At 36.8% G+C, this 12,677-nt stretch overlaps 1 protein-coding gene across 2 annotated transcripts in view; it reads left to right on the top strand.

Moving 5' to 3' along the window:
- Nucleotides 1-12,677, top strand: part of NEDD4 (neural precursor cell expressed, developmentally down-regulated 4, E3 ubiquitin protein ligase) — a 45,784-nt gene that overhangs the window by 13,013 nt on the left and 20,094 nt on the right. For both annotated transcript variants that reach the window (XM_009885733.1, XM_009885732.1), the window contains one exon: nucleotides 9,963-10,013. In XM_009885733.1, the coding sequence (XP_009884035.1) occupies nucleotides 9,963-10,013 (51 nt within the window). The remainder of the gene's footprint in view (nucleotides 1-9,962; nucleotides 10,014-12,677) is intronic.

Here is a 12,677-nt window from a genome sequence, read left to right as displayed (position 1 = left end):
TGAAGAAAGCCTGTAGTTGGAACTCTCAAACTTTTTTCACCAAGTTCTGGAACTCTGCCTTTTCTATTTGTAAATGGAGATGCTATTTGAATCTTTTGGTAGTGAATTTAAATTTTGGACAAACAGTAATTTGAGGGGCCTGTATATGAGGATGTCTCTCTTCACCAACTTACTTCCCAGCTGATCTGAACATGCTGAGGGGACCAGAACCTCTGCCTGGAGATCTTGTTTCCCTTGAAAAATGCTGCACTACAAGTTAGCACAGAATAGTCTGAGGTTGTCTTCTCTCTTGCATCCTCTTTAAGTATAGAGCTTCTGTCTTAGCAAAACTCCTTCACAGAAGATAATGGTCCAACTTGGGAGAAGTGCCAAGAGAAGGGAAGACAACTGAGGCTTATCTCCGGCCGTCTCCATCTTTGCGTATTGAGCAAAGGGGCTGCACGGGTATCAGTTTCCCAAATCTGTGCAAGGAAACGAGGTGGAAAAGAGACAGGTGAAACAAAAGATTATAGAGGCAATACAAGGCAAAGTACAAATTGACATATCCTTCTGCTATTGTGCTACGATAACCTCATTGCCTAATAATTTGCCTGTTGTTCAGTATTGCGTATCTTGAAGGATCGTGTCACAGGACTGTCCATTGTACATCGCTCTGTTGTGGTGTATCAGCTCAGTCAAGGAGAATTGGGGTTGAAAGGAAGGTGGTGTGTTTCTGAGGAATTGTGGTGACAACTACATTAGACTTAAATCACATATGATTTATGTTCAAATTTTAGAAGTTGAAGTATACATCAGAGCATTAAAGGGGACACAGTGGAAACTGTTAATCACAATTTAAAATTTATAATTAGTTGTAGGTGATCTCCTACTTTTATCCTTTATATAACAATGACCTATAGTGCTTTGATAATTTGTACTGATTTCTTCTGTTTTCCATCTTGCTTAAATGTAGAGTTTTGTTACATCTTCTTTCCATCTTTCTTTATGCCTTTAGCTTTTGATGAGCAATCTTCAGCGGTAAAAAAGATTACACACATAGGATGTGATAAACCTTACAGCCAAGACTAGCTGTGAACGGTTGCTACATGGAAGCATTAGCAAAGAAAACGATCAATTAATATTATTTGGTATCAGCTCCATCCCTAAAACTTTTCTTTGTCAGTTTTAGCAAGTTGTATTTGGCAACAGTGAACCATATGTAACTTTCAGAATATGATCATGCTGTAAGGAACAGTGTCTGGGCTGTAGCAGAATACTTGAATAACACTGTATATCAAAGCTCTAGCACTTTGTAGTCACTGGCAAACCCTACATATACATGTTAGAGGAGTTTTATTTGATTGTGCTCTGCACAAATTATGACTAACATCATTCTGTTTATAGACTGCAGCTGAAGTGAGTTTGGGTGGGTTTCTCAAGCCAACAAAAGAGGAAACTAAAATGGCAAAACCACGCAAAGCAGAGCTCCTGAAACAGCTTATATAAATATTTTAATTATCGAGCCTTCAGGTTGATTCATGTCCTTTTAATCTACCATGAGAGAGTGGGAAGCATTGATGGTGTGGCTGCTTTAATATAGCCACAAGCTATAGTTATTCTGACTGTTAAGTCTTAGTATACATTTAAGAATGTGTTAAAGTAAAACCTGTTCCCAAAGCAAGATAGAAACATTGTTCCCTTTGTTCCTGACTAGCCAAGTAACTTGCAGGCTTTCAGGTATGAGACCGTGATCAGTGCTATATTTTTATTTTTTTTTAATGTTATGTTCTTTTTGCTTTCTGTGAGAACTTAGATTAACACTTTGGGTTAAACAAACACATTCCTTGGAAAATGTTAGGTGATGTAGAAATCATAGTCTTTGTAAGCATTATAGCATGAGACAGAAGCCTGTAACAAAACTAATAGTACCTTCAGGTATTCTCCCAAAAAAAGTTCAGCTTTAAAATTGTTGAAATACTAACTATAATGAATAGTCTTTTGATCTATTAGAGTCTCTTACTGAAGGAGCATGGTAAGTGGTATGTCATTATTTTAAAATGACCAAAAGGGAAACTACAGGCTACTGCAACGGGCCAGTCTGGAAGAAAGAGTATGTGGAATAGAATTAGTAGACATATGACATGTTTTGTGTTTACAAGGAGGGAGACTGAGCAGTGCTTTCATAAAGGAAGTTTTGTCTTGCAAATCAAACTAAGCAATGACACGCAAAGATGGGTGAACTGGTTAATGCAGGACACTGAGCTTTTCAAAATATTTGGCAAGAACCCTTAACAGACGTTCTGAAAAATACCCTCAAGACATAAGTGCAGAAAAAAGCTTCCTTGTTGATGGCAACTCATTAAAAGATAAGAAACAAAAGTGGGAATTAAATTGTCGTCTCTGAAGTTGCAGAAAATCTCATGGTAGTGAGTGACTAGGCAGTAGAATGGACAATTTGAAAATCAATGTTGATAAATGCCAACACTGCAAACAAAGGAAAAACGACTACTGATGCATGTGTGGTAATGGTGTCCCATACTGGTCAGGAAATAGTTCACGTCATGGTGAGTGACTTGCTGAAAATGTCAGCTCAGATCTTGTTGACAGATGAAAGGCAAATAGAAGGTTAGGAATTATTACAAAGGGAATAAACTAACAAAATTAAAAACACCATTATGGAGTTGTAAAAATCCACATATGTGCATGGCATGCATATTTCTGGTCATCTTTTTTCAGGCAGCATGTGTAAAGGAACTAGAAAAATACCAAGAAGGGTCACAAGATTGGGGTAAGTTTTATGTGAGGAGACAGTAAGTAAACCAAGGGCTTTTCAGCTTGGGGGAGGAGTGGTATAAAGAGAGTTTTATAAAACTAAGTTCAGGGGAGGTGAATTTAAACAGAGAATCCACTGTTACAAAACAAATACATTCTCTTATGTGTTGCTGAGCTCATTGTTACAAGATATTGTGCACACCAAAAGAAGAAATGGATTTCAAGAAGAGGTTAGATAAGTTGAAAAAAGGTCTGCCAAAGGGTATTACATTCTCAATATGTATTTTAATGTCAGGATCAAAAAGTCCATAACCGCTTACTCATTAGAAACTGGGAGATATATCAGAGGAAGTACTGTTCTTAACTGCTGCTTTTACTTCCTTGAACGTCTGCTCTTGGCCACTCTAGGGGAAGGATACAAGGCTATGCTGAGTGTTAATCTGACTGCTGGGCTCTCTGCTGCCTGCTCAGCCCTTGCAGCCACTCAGGATCAAGTGGTAGAAATGCTTTTTCAAATTCTCCCCTTGCCCTGGGCTGAGAGTGTTCTGTGTTCCAACACGTGTTTTCTCATCTTCCAGAAGTGGATGAATTTCACAGATCAAGCAAGCAAAACTGACTGTCCTTTTCAGGCGAGTAATTTGCTTATGACTGACTTTCACCCTTGTCTGAAGGGGACTGCCCTGCATTTCTGTTAAGTGTCTCTGTTTCAAGTGAACTTTCTTCCTCACTCTGTGACGAACAGAACATGCTGATTTGGGAATGCAGCCAGCAAAATGTTTGTAGCTCATTTCAGTGTTAGTTTATGGATCTATAAGCATCTCTGTTTCAAGACAGTATATAACTTTTTTTTTCTATTGTGGCAGTTTATGGTACATTGAAAAGTCTACAGATAGATGCAGTTGTTGTTCGAGACATTGGGCTGCTTTCAGCTGTATCAACTGGAACATAAGCAAACAGAATTTAAGAAGGACATCAAGTTTGTATGTAGTTTCAGCCAGGAACTTGCTGAATTGGAGTCACTGAAGTTAGGGCATATTAAAATGCAAATGGGACACTCCAGCTAGAACGGGATTCTTTTACACGTAGATGATTTCCCTGGCAATCTGTGATTTTCCTACCATAAGGGAGAAGACCTTGTTCACTAACGTTAAAGCACAAGGGCTTTTTGAAGGAAAAGGTTTCCAGAATTTATTATGAACATTGTTTATTTTTAATAGAGTTTCTACCGTAGCCAGTTGTTGTAGTAATTGTTGTCTCTAGTAAGTTTGATTTAGGACAAATATTTAGCTTATAAAGAATAAATCCAAAGTGGTTAACATCTGGCAAACTGCAGGCTGTTAAACCCATGTCTAATGTGGGAGGTGTAATATAACTTTACTAAGAAATGTTGTTGAGCTTATCTGAAATAAATTGTAGTACTGCTTTTGTTGTAAAAGTAATTGTGGGTGGATTATTTGTATTGTAGTTGTCTTGTGCCATAGAGGTTGAGGCATCCGAGGTCAGTTCACGCAGCCTGGTTTTGGACAGATAGGGTTTATAACTTGAGCATAGCACAGCTTGAGACAAATCAGTAAGTTCTGCTATAGCCAGGTCATCTGTCTACATTTAGGATGGGCAGCAGTAGGTTTAGGCTTGGAGGTGGGAGAGGTCAGTAGGTAGGGCTCGGGGCTGCCGTTCAGACCAGCAACGGCTGAGGACTAATGCGGAGCGCAGAAGAGCATGGAAAACAGCAGTGTGGCTGGCAGCAGCTGCTGGCTGTGTACTGGTGCAAAGGCACAGAGGATTCCTCAGTTCGCGTTGATAGTGAATTTTCATCAAGAGTAGCTGAGAACAGTAGATGTAAGAATGTTTTTGAAAACTGCTGGACTAATTTTGGAGTAGGCTGAGGCCATTCAGCCTGCATCCAACCCTGCTGTAGGTCTGCAGTCACAGAAGTTTCTTAGAAGGGATCACTTGTACAGGTTGGGCTGACTGTTCAAAACTATATTTAGGGCTGGAAAAAAGCAGCTTCCAGGGTCAACCTGATTTTGTGTGTCGGTGTCGCACTGTGCTGGGCCTAATGATCTTCCCAGTGAGACTGTTACGCAGACAGAGATGCTCCAGGTGCCTGTCTACCTTTTGGAGGCAAATCGTTTGTCTTCCCTCTTGATCTGAATAACAAAAAGTGGACCGTGCATTGAGTCCTTTGGCTGAGTGCATTAATTAGCCAGTGTGGTTAACATCTGTCATATCTGGTTTATATTTGCTCATTTCAGGGAGCGAATTACACCTGCAGTTTAATGTTTGATAGGGTTTTAAGCTTTATAGTGTTAATTGGTGAAGTTAAAAGTACACCTGGAGTTATCACTACAAGAGTTTGTTTTTCAAACTTTATTTGAAGTCTTAAGATTTGACACAAAAGTTTCCACAAACAGATGCAAAAGATTTATGTTTTTATAATACTACGATGATATAATACTTTATAATACTATGAATACTGATTTGGTCAGGAATGGCTTGTGGAATTAATACTTAATGAAATATTTGGTACTGTTTTCTGAAATATGTTTTTTTGAGTGTTGGCTGGAGGAGGCCAGGCCACAGGAGGCCAAATCTGGATTGGCTCTTGACTTTTAATAAGTTAATTCCTGCTTTTTATACGGTAGCTTGTTTGGCACATCTGTCCATAAAACTAAAGGAACTCAGATTCCTGATGAATAAAATATATACATTACAAACTTTCGCCTTGTTCTGTGTTTATGTTGTGCTGAAGTATGCTTTGGTTATATTAGATGACTTCTTGTCTTCCTGTGACCTATGTGAAAATGAGTTCTCATATACCAAAAAAAAAAGGCGATCATAAATTGCTTTGTTAATGAACTTTGAAGTATGAGTTCTCAAAGTAGCAAACACTGAGTGAAGTAATATATGAATGTTGTTTATAAAATTACTGTAGACTAAATATGAACTTTCAAGGAAGCTATCTATAAGATATCGATATAAAAAATGTAAGTTGTAAATGGAGAAACAGATGACGCTTTTGCTCTCATCTTTTTAGAGAAGCAGTTCTCTGAAAATATCTTTGGAAGCGAGGGAGAATTAGTGAAAATAACTTCAGTGTCATTTCTAAATGCTGTCTGTTAAACAGATGGTAAAACTGCTGAGGCATGCTATGCTGACACCTTGCTGTTGAAGCAGCCAGCAGGGCTGGAAGTTCTGCAGAAACATAGGTTGCATAATAACCATTGATCTGACAGTACGTATTTTCTCTATTTTGAAAATGCTGATAGGTTCTTAGGTCTCAGTATCATAGATAGTTGATCATAGATGCCAACTAAAAAGAAATGCTTACATGTCATTAAAAAAAACCCCTTACTGTCTGCCTTTTCCCTTAAAAATACAAGAGACTGGGCCTTTAGTGAATTCCACGCAACAAAGTATTTATTGCTATGCAAGGTGGAGAAAACATTACTTCTAGAACCTGTGAATTTAGTAAGACCTTAACATGATCATTGAATTCTGCTTTTTTGAAACTGTTTTTTTCCCCATGATGAATAGCATATGTTGGCAGTATTTTATGGAAGAAAAAAAGCTCGCTTTTCTCAATTTAGAGTTTAAGAGAACCAAATAATATACTCAGCGCAGCATGAAAAGAAAAATACTTGAAGTTGCTAGTGTAGCTCAGGAAAGTTTTTTTTTGATTCTCATCAAGCTTGTAACTAGTGTTGATGTTTGGGTGTTTAAGCAAGAAGAATGTTGGTTTTATAAGGGATCTATTGAGCTCTTGTTTTCTTAAGCAGCGATAGTCCAGATCACTGTTTGTTTTTTCAATTTGAATTGATACTTTATATTCCCTCCAATAAAAGCTGCATGCTTTCTCGTTTTGCCATACAGATGTAGATTTCTGTGCAAAGACCGACTTAGGCACAACTAGCTGTCTGTTTAGCCAGAAAAAGACTGGGAATATACATAGGTTCTAATTCATGTACCAACACCAACAAAAATTAGTCACAAAAGTTGGTAGAGAAAATACTTCTTATTTCAACACCCCGGTCTTACACAAGAGCTGTTTCAAAAGGCACTGTGGTGAATCCAGCAATTAAGGAAGGCGTTGAATTCAGTTAACTGTCTTCAAACCTGATAAATTACGGGTAATGTTCTCAGTACTGCTCTTAAGTGTGTGACTCAGATAAGCTTGTCTGTTTAAAATCTACTTCTATCCAGTTTCTAATGGGAATTGCAGGAAAAAAAATCCAGAATCTTAACTGTTAAGGCTGATTAAGTATATATCATAAAATAGATGAGTTTTGGACTGGATTACTTTCTTTCAGTACTTTTCATCTTTGAGCACTCACTTTGGCATTGCACTGGAGTTCTTTAAATGTATTGTATAAAGCAGCTGTCTGTCTTCACGTGTTTTTAATAACTTTCTATAGACTAAACCAATGAATCAGTAAAATAAAAGGCCTCTTTGTTAGTGTACTATATCATTAATTGAGGTTTATGCACTTACAGATTGGCAAGCAGAAAGTTTGAGTTCTCTGGCTGTTAAGAAATTAAAAGTTGACAAGAACAACTGACCTACTTGTCTGTCTTGAAAAAACTGGGATGCCTGCTCTCATGAAACAGAGATCCAAACAGTTTCAACTCCATTGGCATTTAATTGTCAATATGCACGATGTCTGTTTCAAAGCTTCTTTGGCACTTCTTTGAAGGCAGTTAGTCAGCTTGTCATAGTGAGGCACATTGCTAAAGAGCATTCCTGCTATCTGATTTCTGTATTAGTTGTTTGGAGGTCAACAAAAATCTCCACTGGAGGATTTTACTCTCTGGCTGGAGGAGAAAGTACTGTTAAAGGTTGGTTGTCGAGGCTAGCTCTGCTAAAAATAGCAGGAGAGACAGCAGAATAATAAAGTGAATAACAGGAGCCTGTGCTAAAGTAATGCTGGTAACAAATACAATGTTCTGAGGTTTTCTAAAATACAGCAGACTTCTGTCCCACATTCCAGTAATTTATTTGAAAGGCATGTTCCACTTGAGGATTGCCAAGAACTTTACAAATACTAAGCCTTTTAACGTGTCTAAGGTATGTGCCGTGCCATTTTAAAAAGAACCTCATAGGCAAAAATGATAGCTATATTTTTCCAGAAGCTTGTGGTCTGTAATAATACAGAAAGTTTTCCTTCAGTATTTCAGAGAAGCTTCAGACTCTTTGGGTATGACAACCTATTGTAGCTTTCTATCTCAAATGAGTTTCTGGACTAAAAAGGGGGGTTGTGGTGTTTTTATCCCCCCCCCCAATCAGAACATAAAACTTACACACTACAAACTCAATTTAAAGTTAATGCATCTCTAGATTTCTAGCGTGTTATCATCTATGACAAGCTCTGCAATCTAGTTGTGCTTTTTGGAGGTGTAAAAATTGGAGCTTACACAAATGATGTGAGGCATTGGTTTTCCATATACATGGATGATTTAAAGATGAAATGGACAAACTTTGGACAACAGAGCTAAAGGAAAAAAAAAAAGGTACCAGAATTATTAAGGGAGAAAGAACTGCTTCAAGAAATACCTATAGCCTTTAATGTCAGAGCTGTTTGAATGGAGAATGCTATCAATGGGACAAAAAATGAGTAGAACTGGACTGGAGTTTTAATACTGTAAACCATCAACATTGAAAATTAAAAATATAGTTGTGCTAGAAAAAAGGTGGAACACATGGCTTTACCCTGAGGTGAAGGGAATGGATGTCAGCAAGATGCAGAGCCTCCTAGTGGAAAGCTTTATAGGAGGCTGTCGGAATCCTTTGGTGATGAGTTTGACTACAAGCTTGTGGTACACCAACAGATTTAGGGAAGACTAGGCACCAAATCTTTTCTTAGCTTGAAAAATCAGGAAGACTAGAAATCCAGAGTCCGCACAGGCTACACTGTTGAAGACTTTCACAGTTCCTTACTCTGTCTATGCAAAAAAACTCTAGTCTTGTTATAGTGTAGATTCTGGAAAATGCCATAGGCTTATACATACCTTTTAAAAATTTCATGCCCTCTTGATTTTAGCACACAGGTAGTGATGTGTTCATGATAAACGACCCGTATAATACATTTTCCTGCTTTTGTGGAGGTTTGCAAAGGCTTTCAAATCACAAATGAACCTGAAACAGCTCAGCATATGGTCCAGTAATCCAGTTAGAAGTCAAGTAAAGTACTTTGACTATTGGTGGTGATTATTGGCACATACTGAAATTAGCTATGTAAATGTCTAAAATCTTAATTTCTTTGGCAGGCAAAAATCGATGATCAAAAGTAAACTGTACAATAATGCCATGTATTGTCAGTCCCTCCCCTGCTACTACAGCATAGGCTGGAGGGAATCGGGCTGCAAAGTTGCTGCATTTGTAGTCTGGTTGGAATCAGACAGTCCAGACATCCAAGTCAGAGCAGAATCTTTCAGATTTTAGTTGTTAAAACTGAACTCCACAATGTCTGTAGGCAAATGGTATTTTTTCATAGATGTGATGAATTCTAGCACACTTTCAGATGTCAACAAAAATGTTGCACAGGGGTAGGGGAGATGCCAAACTCCTGCTGCCAGGCTTGAGACCACTGGAATTGCTGGAACTTCTGAAGCACTTATCACACATACAACTTATTTTTGCTTTGTCTTTTTTTCGACAGTAGCTGTATTATTTTGAAAATAAAACAATGTTTATATACGCCTGTTTTAAACAACTGCCTAGGCTCATAGAAATTGTCAGACGCTCCTAGGAGGAAGCTGTTTAGCTCTGTGGTAATCTGTGATAAATGTTCAGTTGCTTAAGCATATGCCAAGGCAATTATTTTACTGAAACAGCCAAGGGAAAAAAGTGTCTTTACTCTTTGCCTTTTAGGATGATATTTCTACTGGAGATGCTGACAATCTCAGTCCTGATGCTGAATAACTCTCTCCTGTTTGATTAGCATTAGTCTATATGACTTAAAAAAACAATCTAAACCTCCACCTCCGCTCCCTCAAATTTCACTTATTTTGAAGAACGCAGAACTGTCCAAGTCTCTGAGTGTTGGGTCAATCATAACTCCTTCCGTGCAGAACTAATTTTATTGTCCATAATTTAAGAGCGTCTTTAAATTCTTAGAAAGCATTACTCTGCTATCAGGGCTTTGTAACAATGTTCTTAAAACACTTTGCAACTTTAAATTTTCTGTGTTTTTTGTTTGTTTTATTTTCCATAGACTCGAGATGATTTTCTTGGGCAAGTGGATATTCCTCTTTATCAGTTACCGGTTTGTATTTTTTGTTTGGTTGGTTTTGTTTTAAGACTGTGAAAGGGAAAAATGATTCTGTATGCAACTGTATTAGTCATCTAAGAAAGTTAACTGTGCTGATAAGTGATTAAGCTTTCCTGCTCTGTGGTTTTCTTTTATGGATTTTTAGTGCTGATATTTACCGAAAAATGTAGGTTACCGTGTGTTTATATATTGGTTTCTGCTGCTACCAGAGTTAGGAGTGCTTTTAGCTTTTTCAAGACTAAAAATGCAAGGTTTGAAATAGACTTAAAGACAAGAAGAGATTGTAATTATTGTCATACTTGTTTTAAAATATTTTCTTTAAAGTCTACAAATTTACTTTCAATATTCCTTATTCCCATAAACAGATAAAGAAGAGGGTAAGTGGGAAATAGAGCTAGTGTTGTTTTGTACTTTTTCTTTTAGTTTTTGTTTTTGTATTCCTTTTGTTGTATTCCTCCTAGTTTTAAAGAAGGGTCACCGAGAACATTGAAATAAGTAAGCCTTTTCATTTTCTTCTGAGATCTCAAAACACTAGCAAACACTAACAGATTTATCAGCAACTGTTTCAAAGACAGGAGAACAGCTGTGACAAAACAGAGCAATGGTTCTTTCACTCCAGTAAGAACTGTGTCAGGACTAGTTACAGATATGTCCTGTTTCTCACTGTACCTGGGATGCAAGATCCCGTTAATTGCTGTCCCTCAGTGAGGTGGGTCGAAAGACTTGCCATAATCTCTCTCTATGTTTGCACTTCCCACTAATAAGCTGGACAGCAATATTGGTGCATGTCCTTTGGAGATATTGGTGCATTTCCTTTTTTATTTTTTATCATGAACAAAACAGAGCTTCACTTGAGTATTTTCATGGCTATTTTGTTACCTTCCTCAAATGTCAAGTTTTCCTTGTTTCCTCTTTATTTCCATCTTCCTGGTTCCTTGTTTTTAATTACTTGGTCTTGCTAGGTAAATCCATTGTACTTTGTTGGCCCAAATACAGGTGGATTTTTTGAAAGTCTTTCATGTACTTAAGTAAATATATCTTGGATAAATCAAATCAGTTTATAAATTCTTTATTACATGCAGTTTTGGTTTTGCTTGTTACTATGCAAGTGCAGACTGTTCATAACTAAGAAGAGCTGGTAATCAGGGACATGTAAAAAGGGCAAATCATCTGCAAGGTAAGATAGTTGGAAGTTGGGATTTTTCTCTTTCCAAACCCAAAATGTATTAATCCAAGTGTAATCTAGCATTGAATCTTAAGGCAACTCTTGTTTTTGGGAAGTCAGAAAAATAATGTTAAAACTTAGATTAACAAGATAATTTTTTGCTTTTTCTCTCCTCTATGATGTATTTCCACAGGGTCTTAGCGTGTGTGTTGGTAGAAATAATGTGATGTTGAAGGGGGGAAAAGAAACCCAAAGAAACCCCAAAACCCAAGCTTAATTCCATCTTAGTTTCAAAGAAGTATTTACCTTAGTTACAAGACAATTCATTTTATAAATATGGAACCTGATCTTGCAGGTAACACTAGTGTAACACATACATCATTACAGGATTGAAGATTTGCATTTTAATTGAGCAAAGGTAGAACACCTTTGACTTGAGTGTAGTATTTCTGAATGCTATTAATGAGATCTTACACTGAAATGTCTGAAATAACAAGAGAGCATTTTTCATTCTGAGATTTGGTGTAATAGTTATCACATTCAGTAAAATGTAGTCAGCTTAGTCTTAGGAGTTTTTCATAACAAAGCTCAAGAGTTCTGAATAAAATTTTTAAATGTCTAACTTGATAGTGTCTAACCTTTAGAGTCTGGATTTTTTTGTTTGTTTCTTTCCACTCAAATATTGACACACATTAGATATTTTTTGAAAATACCGTTATGGAGTTAGCTCAACCTTCAAAGATCGCATTGTGTACCATTGTTGTCAATTATAAGGCCTACAAATATAGTAATTGCAAGTTTTTCCTGATATGATACAGTACTTCTTGAAACACTTAAAATGTATTGATTAACAAGAACCTACTCCCCAGAACTTCCAAACAGATGAAAAAGGGGAAAAAAAACCCTCAAAAAAAGATATTTACAAATGTTCCAAAACATGGTATTGTAAAAATCAAATGCTTTTTTAAGAATTGCAGGACTTCAGATGGATTATAAATATTTATGTTAACCAGAAAAATAAATATCTTTGTGTTCTTTAAGGTTCCCTCATGTATATTGCTCTCCCTGTATCTGGAATAATATTTATAAAATGATGTCTGTTTACCTCTGTGCTTCTTTCTGTTGAGCAGTGTCACTTTTGTGAATCAGAACAGAGATGTTCTCAGAGTAGATTCTTCTGTGATTTTTATCCCCAGGCACTAAAGCTGGGAGAAAAAAGAGTTACAGTAGACGTTTGAAATGTGAAAACTGAGAATCTATTTCTTGATTTCAGGCTAAACATTTTTTTTTTTCTGTGCTTTACAACCTGTAATATATGTATATGGTGAAAGGTAACTTTTTTCTTGAACTGGGGAATTAACCTTATTACTAAGATTAAAGCTAGTATTGCTATTACTGTACCTAAACCTGTAATTTAAATTTTAAAATACTATATGGCCTTTAAAGAAACTCATCGTAAATTTTTGATAATTTTCTTTAACTTCAAGTGTCTG

Source organism: Charadrius vociferus, unplaced genomic scaffold (genome assembly GCF_000708025.1).
Source record: "Charadrius vociferus isolate BGI_N301 unplaced genomic scaffold, ASM70802v2 scaffold325, whole genome shotgun sequence".
Lineage (NCBI taxonomy): Eukaryota > Metazoa > Chordata > Aves > Charadriiformes > Charadriidae > Charadrius > Charadrius vociferus.
The sequence above is the reverse complement of the archived record's forward strand: the minus strand, read 5'-3'. Positions and strand labels throughout refer to the sequence as shown.